General features: G+C 54.4%; 1 protein-coding gene across 1 annotated transcript in view; it reads right to left on the minus strand.

Annotated features, from left to right (window-relative positions):
• The window catches only part of MYT1 (myelin transcription factor 1), a 90,070-nt gene that overhangs the window by 31,850 nt on the left and 39,848 nt on the right, over nt 1-18,372 (minus strand). The window contains exons 3-9 of the mRNA XM_025398118.1: nt 16,480-16,534; nt 15,477-15,507; nt 7,993-8,055; nt 7,347-7,594; nt 4,732-5,571; nt 1,924-2,058; nt 1,061-1,151 (exon numbers count right to left, since the gene is read on the minus strand). Of these exons, the coding sequence (XP_025253903.1) occupies nt 1,061-1,151; nt 1,924-2,058; nt 4,732-5,571; nt 7,347-7,594; nt 7,993-8,055; nt 15,477-15,507; nt 16,480-16,534 (1,463 nt within the window). The remainder of the gene's footprint in view (nt 1-1,060; nt 1,152-1,923; nt 2,059-4,731; nt 5,572-7,346; nt 7,595-7,992; nt 8,056-15,476; nt 15,508-16,479; nt 16,535-18,372) is intronic.

The following is an 18,372-nucleotide window of genomic DNA, read 5'->3' on the forward strand; positions in this document are numbered from 1 at the left end:
CCCCCAAAAAAAAAAAAAAAAAAAAAAAAAAAAAAAAAAGAAATATACCCTAAAGGCCTTGAAAGCTCTGGGCGAAGCTGCCTCCCCTGCATGGGTCCGGGTGGCCGGCTTTCCCCTCCCCGCGTCCTCTCCCTTCCCAGCTTCCAGGGCGGGGTTCTGCAGCCATCTCTGGCTCTTGTTCCGTTAGCTGCCCTGGGCAGCCCAGGGCCCCACTTGGACCACAACCTGGGCACTGACCCTGGATGACTCAGGCCCAGGTAAGCCTAAGACACGGAGGCAGCCGCTTCCTCTGTCAGAATTAAGTCAACTGTGAGCGCCAGCGCCAGTCCCGCAGCCAGCCCGGGAGGTGACGTGAGGGGGAATTGGCCTCTCTTCAAATGAAGTGACCTCAAAAGCTCTGGCGGTCCCTTCAGCTGAGCGTATGCTGGGGCAAAGGCATATCCCACCAAGGCCATGGCCACCCATGACACTTTGGGTAAGGCTGGGGGAGTAGACCCCCTTGCCATAGAAGACGCGTCAACAACTATACCTCGAGGGTGGCTGGGAAGCTTCACTTCCACCTGGGCCTCAGAACTGCCACAAAGCAGCCCAGAGTACAGTCCTGGCCTGCCGAGGTTACTGTTCCTCTCTGCCCTTTCCACGCAGGAGCAAGAGCCAGTGTGCAGAGGTTTTCTGAATGTGGGCAGGACACAAGCATTCACCTGGCTCTACACATGGTCATTGTACCTCTCTTCACAGAGGGTGCATTGCTCGCTCCTCCACAGGCTGCCCCCTGCTCTCTTGAGACCCCCAGCTCATAGGGGTCAAGGCAGCAACCCCACGAGGTGACTGCACCTCCAGTTGCTGCTCTGCCCAAAGGGCCCTCACAGCCCAGGTGTGCCCTGACCTTATACCCACTCCTGAGGGCAGCAGGCAGGGAGAAGGGCAGCCCACAGGGCCAGAGCCCTGTCCCAGGTCACGGGCCCAAGGCCCAGACTGGGACACACAGGTCTAACCCAGGTGCCCTCCCACACATGGGGCCCCCCCCGGCCCCCACCCTGGCCCAGTTCAGTCCAAGTACCTTCTGTGCGTGTTGCGGTTGCTGTTCACGTGGCCCTGGCCTGTGCAGCCGGGAGTGGGGCACTTCAGCACGTTCTCATGCATGGCTAAGACTGTAAGAGAACCGGGGATGGAGGGAGCCAAGGCTGTCAGAGAATCTGGGGAGCACCAGCTGAGTGGGGAGCACAGGCTGAGGAGGAGGCAGGATCCCTGTCCCAAGGCTGCTGCTTGCTGGGCGGTTGGGGGACACAGCAATTTAGGGCAGCAACGCAGGGCAGCTCCAGCCCCCAAGAGCCTGCAGACGTAACCCCCCCCCCCCTCCGGCCCCCCGCCGCCCCCCCCCACCCTCAGTGTGATCAGGGCACGCCCCCCCCACCCTCAGTGTGATCAGGGCACGCCCCCCACCACCACTGTGGTCCCTCCCTCCTGCGGCAGAAACCAGACTCAGCTTTAAAACCTCTCATTCTGTGGTTTGCTCCTTTAAATTTAATTTTCACAATTACTGCTTCTAGCCTAAAAATTAGAAGAAGTATTTGCTTCCCAAGCCTTCGGAGCACAGAGGTTGCTGCAAGAAGACCTCTCCCTTCTCAGCGTGGCTGGCACTGGCCTGTCCCCTCCCATCGATCTGTGACTGTGGGCTCTGACCCCGACTGGCGTCTCTAGGTAGACAAATGGGCTGGTTGCAGGGCCCCAGCCTCAAAGGGCTCAAGTTTGGGCTAAGGCCGTTTGTCGGGGGAGGCGAGGAGATGTAAGGATGAGCATCTGGACAAACCAAAGGGGCAGGTTATGGCCCTGGGCAGGCCACGCCTCCCCATAGACACCACCCAAACACCAGAGGCAGCCTGAGTTTCAGAGTTAGGGCTAACGCTGCACAGAGCTACTCACTCTCTGGGGGGATCCTATCCTTGTGGGGACAGCCAGAAAGGCTGCGGTGGTGAGGGTACAACCCGGTAACGTGGCCAGTGCCATCACAGCCTGGTGTTGGACACTTGATCTCACGCTTCTCAGCTCTTGAAGGATCTAAAACACACAAGTCACATCAGTTAGAGCCCGGAAGCTGGGTGGTGAGCAGAGAGGGGGCAGGGGTAGCTCAGGACCCCTCTCTCTGGCTGTCCAGAGAGAAGAGAGGCAAGACTGCCCATGAGCTTGGACAGGGACTGGGGCTGGACAGTCAGGTGACCCTGAAGAAACCAGCCCACACTGGCTACCTGTGTGCAAAAGCCCTGATACTGCCCTGACCATCCCAAATAGCGGTTTGTGCAGTGTTTTACGGAGAACCACCCAGACGGCAGCTGGAGTCCTCTTTTCTCTCTCCTCTGACAGTGCGGAGGCCTCATGGGTCAGGCTTCTGCCTAGAGAGGTCAAGGCGTTTGGCAACATTCCTGCCAGGAGATGTCCTTGGAATTTGACAAAACGAGGAGGACGAAGGAGCTAAGAAACTTATCCAAGGCTGCATGACTAACATACGTCTGGGCGGAAATTTAAACCCACGTCTGTTATTGACCTCATCTAGACTCTGCAGGACCAGGCTGGTCACTACAGAGTGCAGGGACCAGCAGGAGCACAGAGGACCCTCAGAACAGAGCTGACGTCTCAGTGAAACACCTTTGGACGAGCTGCCCCTTTGGGAGGGTGCAGAGGTCACAGAGCCAAACGCAGAACTCCCACTCCAGAGGGGGAGGCCCCGACGGTGGGCTCCAAAGGGAAGGAGCTTTTGCTCTGCTGCCCCCAGCTCAAAGGAGCAGGAAGTCAGACTTCCACCCATGTGGACAGGCAGCGGGGTCCTGAGGGGCTTCCAAACCCGTGCCCAACACCTGCCTCCTGGGCTTGCTGCCCCGTCCCACAGCCTCCATTCAGAATTCTCGCCGCATCTGGGTCCCCACACGAGTCCCTTAGAAGCAGTCCCAGTCTCGTCTCTATCCTACTACACGTTCACATTGCACAGACACTCACAGCCCAGCCCGGCACTGCCTGGTGTTCTCAGGTTGGCCACCTGTGTCACCCGGGGCTGTGTCCCTTTGGGTCCATGCACTGAAAATCTATTCCTGAAGGCAGGACACCTTGCCTCTGGGTCCCCCTGTGTCTGTCCCACAGGTCTGAGACCCTTGAAAACCTGGGCCTGGGGCTGTCACTTGGTGTCTCTGTTCCTCATACGTGTCCCACCCAATTCTGCGCTGATCTGTGTGGCCCAAGCACACCACACCAGGCCCTTAACACCTGTCCCTAAGTCTCACCTTTAGCCTGTGTCTCTTTGTGCCCATGGCCCCACAAGGCTGGGGCATGACGGTGCTGACTTAAATCTGGGTCCCCAAAGAGCTGTCCCGCCATCTGGGTTGCCCTAAAGGGTGTCCCCTCAAAGCCTGGGGTCCATCTCACCCTGAAACCATGTCCCGCCTGTGTCCCTTAGTATCTTTCCCCTGGGCTTGTCTCATAAGCCTGGGTGTTCCCAGAAAATATGTCCCTCATGTCTCCACTGACCTGCCTATCATGTCTCTTGAATTATGTCTTGCTCAGGTCTGTCTCTCCCATGAGCCAAGTGCGTCTTCCCAGGGTTGGCCTTGAGTCTGTGTCTCCTGCATTTTTGGTTCCTGGCTCCAGCACCTGAGTCACCTCCCATCCCAGTTCTCTCTCCTTATCTGCCCCTCCCTGGTCTCAGCTAACCCTTCCTGGGGGCACTCACTGGAAGAGTGCCAAGAACTCCCACTGCCCCCATCCACCTGGAGAAGAGATGCAGGACTAGAGTGGGGAAAAAATAGGCTGAGGTCCGGGCAGGTCCCTAGTCTTAGGAGAAGAGAGGCCAAGTGCCCAGGTGCAGAAGGTTCTCTGCACCAGGCCAGGTGAGCCAAAGCTGACCTGTCCAAGGCCTGGCCTCCCTGGCATGGCTCACTGAGGGAGCAGCCCCTGGCCAGCCCTGCTCCCCAGGCCCCTGTCCCAAGGAGGAATCTGAGATGGGCAGTCAGCAGAGCAGAGCCAGCCTGCTGTCCAGACCCTGACACCCCAGTAACAGTGGAGGCCGCAACCGTTCACTCAGGATTCGTCCTCAGACCTCAGCACTCCAGGCTCCCAGCTGCTCCCCAACCATGTCAGCCCAGTCCCAAGCCCCTCCAAGCAGCCCTCCTTGTCTGTCCTCACCTCAACATCAGCCACTCAGTGCGGTCAGGGGATGCCTCCCCTATACCCTGCACACTTTAGAGCCAAATCCAGAGCAGATGCAGAGCCAGCGGCAGGCTGCTTCCTCTGAGGAGAAGGGCACCCCTCACCTCTGCCTGCTGGGCTCCACCCCACGAGAGGATCAGGATGACCCAGCATGGCTGTAGGAAACAGCGGGTTCTGTCGTAGCACAATCCCTGCCACAAGTGTGAGTTGGGGTGGAAGGGACAGGACAGTCCCCACCCTCTCCGGATCCCAGATGCTGCTGTGACCAGTCACTGTGGGTGGGTCACTGTCCCTCCCACCTCCTCTCTCCCACCTGGTTCTTTCTCACACGTCTGCGCTCTACGATTGCTCTGTAAAGCAGTGTGGGAACCCATCTGCTCGGTATCTGACCACAGTCTGTGTCATGTATCTGTCCTTTTGTCTACTTTTCTGCCATCTCCCAGCCTCCTGTCCTAGAAGGGCTCTCAGCCTGCATTTGTACACTGGGGCAGGGGTGAGAGGATGAGTCTGCAGGGCCAGGCCACCCCTGACCCCTACCTTTACTGTAGTAGCTCTTCCGAACAGTGTCCAGGGCCTTTGCTGCCTTCCCTGGCTCTCCCAGGCCCAGCTGGCTCTGCTCGGCAGGCGGGCAGCCCGGCTCACAGACCGTGCGCACCTGTTCCGCCTTCAGGGCAATGGCCTGCTCCAGGAGGCCCAGGTTTCCCCGGGTCATCATGTCGTGCATCTCCGACTCGTCAGTGACTGTTGACTTCTGGGAGTGGGTGTCCTCGTCCTTGTCATCATCCGAGCGGACCTCCACAATGACAGAGTACTCTGGCTTGGGACTGGGTGGTTCTGGGCCCTGGAGCTCAGGTGCCTTCTGGGCAGAGGTGTGAGAGGTGTCCTCCTGAAAGATCACATCAGGAGCTGCCTCTTCCTCCTCCTCCTCCTCCTCGTCCTCTTCCTCCTCCTCTTCCTCGTCCTCTTCCTCTTCCTCTTCTTCATCCTCTTCCTCCTCCTCTTCCTCCTCCTCCTCCTCCTCCTCATCCTCCTCTTCGTGACTCAGGATGCCTTTCTGCTTGCTGGACTCCTCACTGGCTGCATCCTCCAGGGACTGGGGACACAGGTCCTGGCAGCGTTCGGTGGTGACTTCTACGACCTCCTCGGCATCCTCTGGCTGGATGAAGAGGCCCTTTTCACCCTCCTCGCTGGCAGCTCCCTCTGTGGCCTCCTGAAGCAGGTGCACGACGCCAGGGCCTGGCTTGGCCGCCAGAGTCTCTTCAGCAATTTGACCCAAGTTCAGCAGAGAAGTGGCGATGATTCCCTGGTAACTGCTATAGCTGCCCTTGGAGGAGCCAGGGGGGTTGGATCCAAAATGGGACTTGATGGGGCTCCTTCCTGCACAAAATCAAAATCAACGTGGGGGCCAGAGAGCATGTGGGAAGACTCCAGGTCTCCAGTCCCCAACACACCCACCACCCCTCCACCTGACCTACCACTCACTCTTTACACGGGAGCCAAGCGGAAACACAAAACTCCCGAAGTGGGGATTCGGTATGGACTTTCTGTCAACCCTTCTGCCTGAATCCAGAAATCACGGTGAACATATTTCAGGAGGCAGGTCATGGGCCACTGATGTATTTTCTAAACTAAGAATTACTTGGATAGTTTTCCTTAATGTTCCTCTCTCATCACGTTTACTTTCCGAATCAGATCAACCTGCACTGTATACAATGGAGCTTAAGCAGCAACTCAGATTTTTAAAAATAATAATTGTTTCATAATTGAAAAGCAGTAAATAAGAATGGGCGTGGTGGCTCACGCCTGTAATCCCAGCACTTGGGGAGGCCGAGGTAGGCGGATCACCTGAGGTCAGGAGTTCGAGACCAGCCTGGCCAAAATGGCGAAACCTTGTCTCTACTAAAAATACAAAAATGAGCTGGGCATGGTGGTGCACGCCTATAGTCCCAGCTATTCCTTGAACCCGGGAGGAGGAGATTGCAGTAAATCAAGATTGTGCCCCTGCACTCCAGCCCGGGCAACAGAGTGAGACTCTCTCGAAACAAAAACAAAACAAAACTAAGATATGGTAGGTGCTCCCCACACGCAGGCCCCGTAGGGTTGTCAGCAAGGACGCCTGGGCCAGCACGTCCCACAGTGGTAGGAAGAGGCCCTGCCATCCACCCACTTCGGAGGGGAAAGTCCAAGCCCAGGATGATGCCTCAACTCCAGATGCCCTTCTTGATAAGAAAGCAGGAAAATCTGTGTCTCTTCTCCCTGCGGTCTAGGACTATGTTGATTCCTCGGGGCAGCGCACTCACTCCAGGGCCCCCCTAGGGAGCTGGGGTTGAGGACCCTCTCTGGCTTTGCTTCTAAAATCCATCTCAGACCCTTCCCCATTGCAGAAGCTTGGGGAGTGTTGGGTGGGTGGTGGGGATGGCAGGGGGAGCGGACCTTGGGCCTCGTCTGACCCCAGTTCTCTACAGATCTGCCAGGGCTCTCAGGGGTACAGACCCCTCCCTCTGGAACCCAGGGGCCAAAGCACCTGCTTCACCCACTTCCGCCAAGGGCTCGGTGCCCCAACATGGCAGTCCTGGTAGACCCCCCAAGGAAATGGGGGACTCATCTGCTTTCCTCCTTCCCGTCTTGGCTTCCCCGGGCACCCCATTTTCAGAGGCCCCACCTGGTCCTCAATCACCTGAACTCAACCTGAGGTGTTTCCTCCGCATCTGCCTGTGAGTGCCTCAGGGGAAAGCAGACCTCTCACCCATGCCCCCAGGCAGGTCTCCCAGAGGGCCAGTCTAAGACCCTCCCTTCCCCACGCACAGACAGAGACACAGCCTTGTCTGTCTCTCATATACATGCAGACACCTGCCGAAACATGCTACAACTGCACACACACACACACACACACACACACCAGCCGCGTGTCTGTGTCTGCCCTGCCTCCCTCCTACACACACAGTGTTCACACACAAACACACCACAGGCCCCATAAACACCATGGGCAGACCTCTCTCCCAGGAAGCCCAGCACATGTTGGGACAAGACATGCCTTGTTCTCAGGAAGAGCTTTCTCTCGCTCAGAGTGAGCCCCTCCCCGCTCACAGGCTGCAATTCTCCAGGGCCACACTAAGCACCCTTTATTCGGGGAAGAAAGAGCGACAAAGCACCTTCAGCTGGCTCGGGGCGATGAATCTCCTCCTGTCCTGACGTCTCAGCCTCGGCCCCCTCCAGAGTTCCTTCCGATTCATCCGAAACAGAGGCGTCCTTCACCTCGGTGTCCTCACTGCCGTCGCTGTCCACACCATAGCCCTCGTCCAGAGCCAGCTTCAGGGGGTGCGACTTCCTCTTGGACACCAGGTGCTCAGCCTCAGCGCCCTCCAGCTTCCTCTTCTTGGCCAGAGGGCAGCTCTGTAAACTGGGAAGGAGGAGTAGGCAGTGGAGAGGGCCAGGCTAGGGCCACGAGAGGCCTCAGCCACCCCATGCGCCCCTCCTGAGGGTCCTCCCTCCCTCCCTCCCTCCCCCACAGACTCATCCAGTTCTTGCGGGGGACCCAGACAAGAAAACCACCGTGCAGTGCTGGGAAGTCAGATGGTCTGTCTGTCCCCACAGGGCTTGCCCATGGCCACGCGGGCCTCCAGGCTAGAGTGGGAGGTCGCTGCCTCGCAGAAGGGTCAGCAGCCTGGCCTCAGGAGCCGTGGAAAAAGATGGAAAGTTCTCTATCTGCAAAAGGGCCTAGAACAGAGTTGGGCGGGCGGTGGGGGGCCTCCAAATCTGCTTCCCAGGAAGCTCTGTGAGATCCAAGGGTCCTCTTACCTTCGGTGCCTGGAGTACTTGCCCCGGACGTGTCCTGAGCCAGTGCATCCCGGGGTGGGGCAGCTGAGGGGAAAGAAAAAGGCGAGGTCACATCAGGCGATGGGTTCAGACCTCAGGGCCCATCGCAGACCTTCACCCTGGGGAGCAGACTCTCTCCAAACGATTCATCTCAGAACGGCTGCTTGCAGTTTGCTGAAAATTAATAACTCACCCCATTCAAATAAATGAATGGCTCGTTACAGTTTTACAAGTGTTCAATTAAAGACTGTTTATACGTAAGAGCAAGACTTCCAACACCAGAGTCTCCCAGACGGCTCCCTACGGCAGGCATATTCCACCAGCTGCCACCAGGTTTCCAGGAGCTTGGACACAAGATACTCTGAGGTGCCCTGAACACAGTACCCCTCTCTAAAGAGGGCCCAAGTCCAAAGCACAGAAGTTGGCATTCGCTGTGTCCATCACTAATGCTATAAGACCTATGGCCATCGGCGGCAAAAGTCTCTGCATTCCCTGCCAGCTGTGACCTTCATGCCCCAGCAAACTGAGCCAGGTCTGACAGGCAGAAAGGAATCTGTGGCCCAAGCCGAAGGCGGTGGTGAAGATTCCACCAGTGCCTGTAGCTGGTGTGAGACCCAGCTTCCACGCAGGGAAAAGAAGCCAGGAGGGCCAATGAACCAGGAGCTGACAGGGTCTGCCTTAGTGGAAGACTCGGGCTAAGAAGGGTAGTTTGGGGAGGGGGTGATACTGACCCTCCTGCATCTCTCACCCCAGGGTTGGCAAGCACAAGGCAGGACACCCAGGAGTTCCTCTTCCTTAACCATCATCTGTCTCCCGATATAACCAAACCAGCAGGAAGCTATGGAAACTTCTGAGCATGAGTACTGACTATGCCAACCACCGTGGCAGCAGGACCACAGCTCCCACAGCAGCCTCGGGGCCAAAGGGGCCGGTGTGGAGTGTGAGGCCAGAGTTCACCACATATCAGGCTCTTGCGGGCTGTCGGATGCATCCACGGCTCAAGGACTACAAGGAGCAGCCATTGTAAGACCCAGATGCCTGCGCCAAGTCGCCTAAGGCAAGTGGGAGGGGCAGGCCTGCGCTCCTTGCGGGAAGACAGAGGCTTTCCTGGCCAAGATGGGAAGACCTGTTTTGTTTTGTTTTGTTTTGTTTTTGTTATTTTTTATATATATATATATTTTATACTTTAAGTTCTAGGGTACATGTGCACAACGTGTAGGTTACATATGTATACATGTGCCATGTTGGTGTGCTGCACCCATCAACTCGTCAGCACCCATCAACTCGTCCTTTACATCAGTTATAACTCCCAATGCCATCCCTCCCCTCACTCCCCATAATATGCCCCAGTGTATGATGTTCCCCTTCCCATGTCCAAGTGATCTCATTGTTCAGTTCCCACCTATGAGTGTGAACATGTGGTGTTTGGTTTTCTGTTCTTCCAATAGTTTGCTGAGAATGATGGTTTCCAGCTGCACCCATGTCCCTAGAAAGGACACGAACTCATCCTTTTTTATGGCTGCATAGTATTCCATGGTGTATATGTGCCACATTTTCTTAATCCAATCTGTCACTGATGGACATTTGGGTTGATCCCAAGTCTTTGCTATTGTGAATAGTGCCGCAATAAACATACGTGTGCATGTGTCTTTATAGCAGCATGATTTATAATCCTTTGGGTATATACCCAGTAATGGGATGGCTGGGTCATATGGTACTTCTAGTTCTAGATCCTTGAGGAATCGCCATACTGTTTTCCACAATGGTTGAACTAGTTTACAATCCCACCAACAGTGTAAAAGTGTTCCTATTTCTCCACATCCTCTCCAGCACCTGCTGTTTCCTGACTTTTTAATGATTGCCATTCTAACTGGTGTGAGATGGTATCTCATTGTGGTTTTGATTTGCATTTCTCTGATGGCCAGTGATGATGAGCATTTTTTCATGTTTCTGTTGGCTGTATGCATGTCTTCTTTTGAGAAATGTCTGTTCATATCCTTTGCCCACTTTTTGATGGGGTTGTTTGTTTTTTTCTTGTAAATTTGATTGAGTTCTTTATAGGTTCTGGATATTAGCCTTTTGTCAGATGAGTAGATTGCAAAAATGTTCTCCCATTCTGTAGGTTGCCTGTTCACTCTGATGGTAGTTTCTTTTGCTGTGCAGAAGCTCTTTAGTTTAATTAGATCCCATTTGTCAATTTTGGCTTTTGTTGCCATTGCTTTTGGTGTTTTAAACATGAAGTCCTTGCCCATGCCTATGTCCTGAATGGTATTATCTAGGTTTTCTTCTAGGGTTTTTATGGTATTAGGTCTAACATTTAAGTCTCTAATCCATCTTGAATTAATTTTTGCATAAGGAGTAAGGAAAGGATCCAGTTTCAGCTTTCTGCTTATGGCTAGCCAATTTTCCCAGCACCATTTATTAAATAGGGAATCTTTTCCCCATTTCTCGTTTTTGTCAGGTTTGTCAAAGATCAGATGGCTGTAGATGTGTGGTATTATTTCTGAGGGCTCTGTTCTGTTCCATTGGTCTATATCTCTGTTTTGGTACCAGTACCATGCTGTTTTGGTTACTGTAGCCTTGTAGTATAGTTTGAAGTCAGGTAGCGTGATGCCTCCAGTTTTGTTCTTTTGGCTTACGATTGTCTTGGCAATGCGGGCTCTTTTTTGGTTCCATATGAACTTTAAAGCAGTTTTTTCCAATTCTGTGAAGAAAACACTTGGTAGTTTGATGGGGATGGCATTGAATCTATAAATTACCTTGGGCAGTATGGCCATTTTCATGATATTAATTCTTCCTATCCATGAGCATGGTATGTTCTTCCATTTGTTTGTGTCCTCTTTTATTTCACTGAGCAATGGTTTGTAGTTCTCCTCAAAGAGGTCCTTACATCCCTTGTAAGTTAGATTCCTAGGTATTTTATTCTCTTTGAAGCAATTGTGAATGGAAGTTCATTCATAATTTGGCTCTCTGTTTGTCTGTTACTGGTGTATAAGATTGCTTGTGATTTTTGCACATTGATTTTGTATCCTGAGACTTTGTTGAAGTTGCTCATCAGCTTAAGGAGATTTTGGGCTGAGACAATGGGGTTTTCTAAGTATATAATCATATCCTCTGCAAACAGGGACAATTTGACTTCTTCTTCTCCTACCTGAATACTCTTTATTTCTTTCTCTTGCCTGACTGCCCTAGCCAGAACTTCCAACACTATATTGAATAGGAGTGGTGAGAGAGGGCATCCCTGTCTTTTGCCAGTTTTCAAAGGGAATGCTCCCAGTTTTTGCCTATTCAGTATGATATTGGCTGTGGGTTTGTCATAAATAGCTCTCATTATTTTGAGATACGTTCCATCAATACCGAATTTATTGAGAGTTTTTAGCATGAAGGGCTGTTGAATTTTGTCAAAGGCCTTTTCTGCATCTATTGAGATAATCATGTGGTTTTTGTCTTTGGTTCTGTTTATATGCTGGATTACATTTATTGATTTGTGTATACTGAACCAGCCTTGCATCCCAGAGATGAAGCCCACTTGATCATGGTGGATAAGCTTTTTGATGTGCTGCTGGATTCGGTTTGCCAGTATTTTATTGAGGATTTTTGCATCGGAAGACCTTGTTTTTAACAGGATTGACATTGTGAGTCTGAGCTCTTTCCAAAACCCAAGCACATCTTCCAGAGCCTGTGAAGGGAGGAAGGAAAGGGCTGACACCCCCACACCTGGGACCCAGAGAAAAGAACACCATCCCCAGCCTCTATCCAGACACCTCTGATCGTTTCTAATTCGACTGACCACAGGCCTGACTGCAGACAACTGTGGGGCCCAATGGCCTTGCAGGCTACCCTCCCCGACCACCTCAGGGAGAACTGTCAGTAGAATCCAGACCTCACCCTATCACCCAACTCAACAGCAGCCATGAGGTGGGGGAGTGCTCATGGGTCGTTCTCTGCAGCCTTCAAGGGTGGTGCTTTCAGTGTGTTAAAAAGAAGACAGAAAGGGAGGGAAGGAAGGAGGGAGGAGGGAAGAAGGAACCCAGGCGGGAAAGGAGGGGAAGAGGGAGGAAGAGGGAGAGAGGGAGGGCACGCCACACTTACTGCGGGTTCCCTTTCCAAACTAAGGGAGTTGCTGCTGCTGCCACACACCTCTCCCTGCCCCTAGTCTCTTCTAAAATCCAGGCCCACACTTGCTTTCACTCTTTGGAGAACTAGCTTCGAGACTTTTCACAAAAAGCTCCTTGTTACTGGGGACTCGAAGCTAAGGTCCCAGTCAGTCGATGAAATCACTGAGTTAATCAGGTAATTAGGTGACAGCCGCTGTGGGGACCGAACCGCCCCGAACACATCACCCACAGCTCCGAAGAGTCCCGGTCCCCAGAAAGGTGGGCCCGCACCTTCCCGCCCCAGCTCAGAGGCTGTGAGCCAAGTGCGTGGAGCCGACAAGGCCACTCCGGGGCAGGAAGCTGGAAACCCCTTAGATGCCTGTTCCCCACCCCACAGCCGAGGGGACAAGAGACCCAGCCAGGGCCTCCAAGGGTGCCATGCCAGCAGATGCCAGCCCTGCAGTTCACCTGCAAGCACACCCAGCTCTTATTTACTGATGCCCTCTGGGTGCTCAGGGCCAGAGCTGTAGGGAGAGGAAGACGGCCAGGGCTCCAGGACTCCTGAGCCTCTTTTCTCTGGGAGGAGGGAATTCCCCAGCCTTGACTCCTCAGCTCTGACTAGGGCTGGTGCGAGGAAAGGACGCACGTGAGGCTGGGAAGAGGGTGTGGCTCACAGTCACCCCTCGGCTGGCATCCTTCATGAGAGCTCTGAGGGACCGAAACTTGAAAAGTAGGCCTCAAAGAAGACAAGTCGGGAGAGGAGCCGAATCCCAGCCTGGAGCCCCGTGCTTCAGCTACAGCCTTTGAAGACACTGCCTTCCCTGCCTTCCCTCCCTCTCCTGGGGCAGGTAGAAGATCCCCCACTCCCTCCTGTCATCTGGGTGGGAGTTGGCCAGTGGCTCAAGGAGCAAGGCTCCAGAAGAGGGAGGGTGAGCTACAGATGTGTTCTCTCTCTGAACGTGGAGATGGTCCTGAACTCTGGGTTGTTGGCGACTTGCTGTCTCAAAGATGCTAACCCCAACCCTAACCTTCCCTAGTCTTCGCCTCCAGCAGAGCCGGTCTGAGGCCATGTGACAACAGATGGACCCAGGCAAAAATACAAGCTGAAACGTCATCTGTTCTTCCACTGCGGTGAGAGGAAAAGTCATCAAACTGCTTCTTCGCTCAGGCACTCAGAGTGTTAAATTCAGGGCACACGGAAACTCCCAGTGGGCTCCAAGGTCGGAAACAGCAGCTCAGGGTCCAACTTGAGCCAAGTCCAACCTCTCCTCAGTTCACCTGGTAAACAACCAATGGAGTGTCTTCCCGGGAGCTCTGCCTGAGCTGGTGGGGAGACGAGCTGGGGTTAGGGGCACTGCAGGCTGTGAAGTTCTGAGTCAATGGGGTGCTAAGTCCCTCATCCACAGAGAAAGTCCTGCACGCAGGGGTTCCCCACAGGTGACTCTGTGTCCGTGAGTTCATCCAGTGCCATGGTCTGCACACAGGACGTGGTGCTCCTCTCACAGCCCACAACGGTGCGTGTTCTCTGTGGGTCATGCTTCCTGTTCTGGTACCCACAGTGTGGGCCCCACCAGAACAGAGGTCTCATCTGCTCGTCCAGTCAGAGCCCAGGGTGTGCTGGTAAACAGGTCTTTGGGAGGGGGAGACATCATCAGCCCATTTCTGTGGTGTAAACGCTCCCACTATGGCTGGGGCACACAGTCAGCCAGCACGAGCCACAGGCGTGCCCACGTGGGGCGTGTGGCCAACAGATGTTTGAGAACCCAGGAATGCATGGTACCTTCTGTGCAGAGTGTATGGGATTCCTTGGAACATAATCTTTGTTCGATTTTACTCTAAGCATCACTTGTCAGCAATGAAGAATTGGTGAAGAAATTGCTGTTGGAACACAAGACGTCAACATGTTTTCCCCGAGTCTCTCCATTAAAAAGATCAAGGGTCTTACTCTTACCAAGCATGTAGGTTAGACCTCAAGGCTAGCGACGAGGGTGTCAACATCCAAATGCTCACAGAACCCCTCACTTAGGCTGGACAGGTCCTCTCAGAACGTTTCAAAACAAACAAATCTATTGGAGAGTCATTTTTTCTTCCGCTGTTTCAAATCTACAAGAGAGCACCCAGCCATTTGTATTTGCCTTTTCAACTTCCTCCACACTCCATCTGTTACCAAAAAGCCTGGAGTTTCCTCTACTCCTGTGTCCTCGCCTGGGACTATCCTCCATCTTTGTCTCCACCGTGTCCCCGGGCGACTGCCACGTGGCACCTCCTCTTCCCTTTTCTCGGGGCCCCTCTGAGCATCTGGCCATTGCAATCACTGCTTCCTCAGCAGGCTGGCCAAGCAGACAGTGTCTCCCTTCCAGGGAGCCGGCCCCTGTGCTTCGGGGGACTGTGTTCTGGGGAGCACCCGGTGGGTTGCTGAGGATACCTGACCGGAAGTGCTGGCACACGATCTGGTTTGGCTGAGGTTCCACCCCACCCCTCCCACCTGTTACCCAGGGCGGGGCTTCCAGCAGGTAGCGCATGTGATTCAGCGCCTTAGAGGAGGGTTAACCCCTGAGTCTCAGTTTCCGCACTTCACAAACAGGATAATAACATCACAAGGCAGTGCTTCCATGACCTTCCCAGAGATCAAGACTGTGATGTGTGACTGGTGCAGAGCCTGGGGCTTGCAGCACCCCAACTCCCTCCCGTAGCCCTGCCCCGTTCATCTCCAAGTTATGGGGCCTCAAGCAGAGGAGGGACACTGTCTTCCCGTCCCACCTCTGCAAAAGGTTTACAAAGTGAACTCTGCAGTCCTCTCGTTTTCCTGATTGGCATCCACTCTTCAATGGTTTGCTGGACAATAAGATGCTCCCTGCCCTGGGAATCTGTATCCCTAAGAAGCAGGAAGAAAACGGTCACAGAGCTCAGCCAGCCAGGTCATCAGCACACAGAACTGCTGTTTGCATCCCAAGCCAATGGAAGACTCGGGACGTAGAAGATCCCCTTCTCTCATCTCATTCCCAAGCTGGGCCTCCAACCATCTGACACGGAAGCTCTTGTGAGAGTCCGCTAAGAGAGCGGCTCGTTTTTGGTTTGGGGGACCCAGTGACAGTCCAGGTCCTCTCGGTGACCAGGTGTGAGCACATTCATGTCCTCGCCATGATGCTGGGACACCACATGATGGGGGCAGGACAGAGGTGAGAACGGACAGAGATGGGGCCAAGACAGCTGGACACGTGGCCAGGAGAAAGGCAGTCTCCTTAGGGAAAGCAGGGGCTCACCGGGGTGTTTGGTCAATCCAAGAAGACCCCGTTTGGGACATTTAGGATATCTCCAGGGTCACAGGCACATAGACGATGCTTGGTGCTAACAGGAAGACTTCCTTACCTGAGGTCTGCAGCTGTGGTCTCGGGGGGTCCTGGGAAAAAGCGAGAAACAGGGAAAACATGTGAGAATTGTGATTTTAAAGACTCACTGCCCTAACAGCATAAACTAAGTTAAACAGCCGAGAGGTTTGCCAAGGACAAGTGGAGGCAATCTCAGTGAGACCTGAGCAGTTTTCCCAGGGCCCTCACCCTTTCCTGACCTCCCAGAGAGTCCTCCAAGGTCAACAGAGTGAGCTGCTCCCTCCAGCCCGGTGCTCGCCCCAGAAGCTCCCCTGAGCAGTTTTGCAGAGTGGGACAGACGCTCCACCTCACACAGGCTCTCTGGGACTCAGGGCCAGGGATGGTGTCTCTTTCTCTAATTGCAGATAGAAGTCAGTTTTTGGCAAGAAACACAAACCACCAGATCAAGCTGGACAGAGAAGAGAACAACTGGACCAAGTGGCTGGTCCTTCAGTGGCGGCTACAAAGGTGCACGGGGCTCTGACCAAGGCAGGAACACCTGAGATGCTTGGGCACAAGAGGAAGCTCCCGCACAGATCAGGGAGGTAAGTCTGGCCAGGGGCTGGGGCTCAGATCCTAGCAGAGTGAGCAAGGCCTTGGCCCCCTCTCCTCCCACTGCACTTCCAGTTCAACCCAACAACCTCCTATTCCCCATCAGCACCAAGACTGATCTCCTGGGAAGGAAGGGGCTGCTGGTGGAAGGCTGGTGGCCTCTCATTTCCAAACAATGGTCTCATAACTGAGCCTTGCTACTCCCACGCCATGGAGCTGAGTCTGCCTCTACATTTCTGCCCTCAAGGCAGGTTCATCCGGGCCAAAGGCCCCTCAGCAGCCCTCTGAGATGCCAGCTTCAAAGCGCAGCAGCCCTGAGGATGAACGAGGCTGAAGAGGCCTGAGGTCCCCAGGCGTCTCTGCACACGTGTGGTTACGGGTTTGTGCTCCCGAGGAAGACCGCGGAGGAAAGTGGCATTTACGGCCCTGGAGGAGGTAAGGGCAGCACTCACCTCGCAGGGCCTTGGATCGGGTGCGAGCTCGCTTGTCTTCATTTTCTAAGCTCATCTGCAAGCAAAAAGCCATGAGGTTAACAAGAAAACCCAGCCAGTGCCTCTGGAGTATAGAACCATCAGGAATGGTCTGTCCATTTTCTGGCTCAAGCTTTGACAGCAAAGGTGATTTTGGGCACAGAACAACAAGGATGGGCTCACAAGACAGGAAAGGCCTGGGGCCAGGAGCAGCAGGTGGGAGGGTGTGGAGAAAGGACCTTCTACGAGACTTGGAAGTGTCCCATCAGTATGTCGCCGCCCTTGGCAAGGAGGGTACAGTGCACCGTGCCCTCCCACTGCCCCCGGATTTGCACCTGCCACCAAGTGCTGAGACGTGGGCCCTGCTCCACTGAAGCCTGATGAGTGTCCGTGTTTTATCCATGAGGGTCTCCTGGCCCGACACAGAGCAGCACCCACTGCTCACCTGGCCAGGCAGGTGCCAAGGCATCAGGGCAGATCGCTCACCACAGACACGGCCACCAGCGGCAGTGCCGGGTCATCCAATGGCTTCTGACCCCAACGTGTCCCTAGAGCACAGCTTCCCATGGGCCTTTTCTTCCCACTACAGCAGAGGCTTTAATGCCCTCACGCACCAGGGTCATTCCGTGAGAAACAGGCAACCTGGAGCGGCCCCAGCCCATATGTTCTCTGGGCCTCAAGGGCCTGGCTGCCTTGCCTGAGCCCATCGGTGTCCCTCCCCACCTGTGATCCCTGAATCTGACCAGCCTCCATGGGGACGCTGCCCACAGCATTGTCCTGCGAGGGAGTCATGGGGGAGCCCCCAGGAGGGTGACAATCACAGAAAGGACATGCTGGGGGAGCGAGGGGGGCGAGGGTCACACACAGAATCCTCGTCCTGTGTCACCCATGACAAATCTGGGCAGGCAGGTAAGTCCCACCCACTCCATGCTATGCAAAACGTCCCTTCCCAGGGAGCCGCGCCAGGCCAGGGAGGGCACCTCTAGCTGGACAGGGGATGCTCCATCCCAGGAGGCCCAAGAGGAGAGTGCTGGGCTCCACCACCACCACCTGCGGTCAGGAAGGGGAGGCAGCAAATCCACACCTCCTGTCCCAGGTCACAGATACCAGAGCTGCCAGGGCTCTATGCGTGAGGCAGTCAAAGGGAAAGCAGGGGAGTGGAAAGAAATAGGAGAAGAAAGGAAGGGAGAGGCCGGGCGCGGTGGCTCAAGCCTGTAATCCCAGCACTTTGGGAGGCCGAGGCGGGCGGATCACGAGGTCAGGAGTTCGAGACCATCCTGGCGAACACGGTGAAACCCCGTCTCTACTAAAAAATACAAAAAACTAGCGGGGCGAGGTGGTGGGCGCCTGTAGTCCCAGCTACTCGGGAGGCTGAGGCAGGAGAATGGCTTAAAAACCCGGGAGGCGGAGCTTGCAATGAGCTGAGATCCGGCCACTGCACTCCAGCCTGGGCGACACAGCGAGACTCCGTCTCAAAAAAAAAAAAAAGAAAAGAAAAAAGAAAGGAAGGGAGGCAGCAGGAGGGGGGCTCAGAAGCCCCCACGTCTTAAATGGGGCTTTAGTTCCTGAAAACCAGCAAGAGACCAATGTCTACAGAACCACCTGGGAAGGAAGAAAAAGGAATTCCCCCAATTAGTAAGACGAAATTTGCAAATTGAACCTCCCCCATGCAGCAGCACTAACATACAATGACGTATGTGATTTGTTAAGGAAGAAAAATCAAAACCTGGGTAATTTATGCAACCTGTGGACTCCGGGCTGTGGAGCACAGTGCTGGGGGCTATGCGTTTATTTCCGCCTTCCAATAGAACAGAAGACAATTACTGCAATTTCTATTTTTAAAGCAGAGGCTCCCCATGGACCAATGGCTCACGT

This window comes from Theropithecus gelada, chromosome 10, assembly GCF_003255815.1.
Source record: "Theropithecus gelada isolate Dixy chromosome 10, Tgel_1.0, whole genome shotgun sequence".
NCBI classification, from domain to species: Eukaryota; Metazoa; Chordata; class Mammalia; order Primates; family Cercopithecidae; genus Theropithecus; species Theropithecus gelada.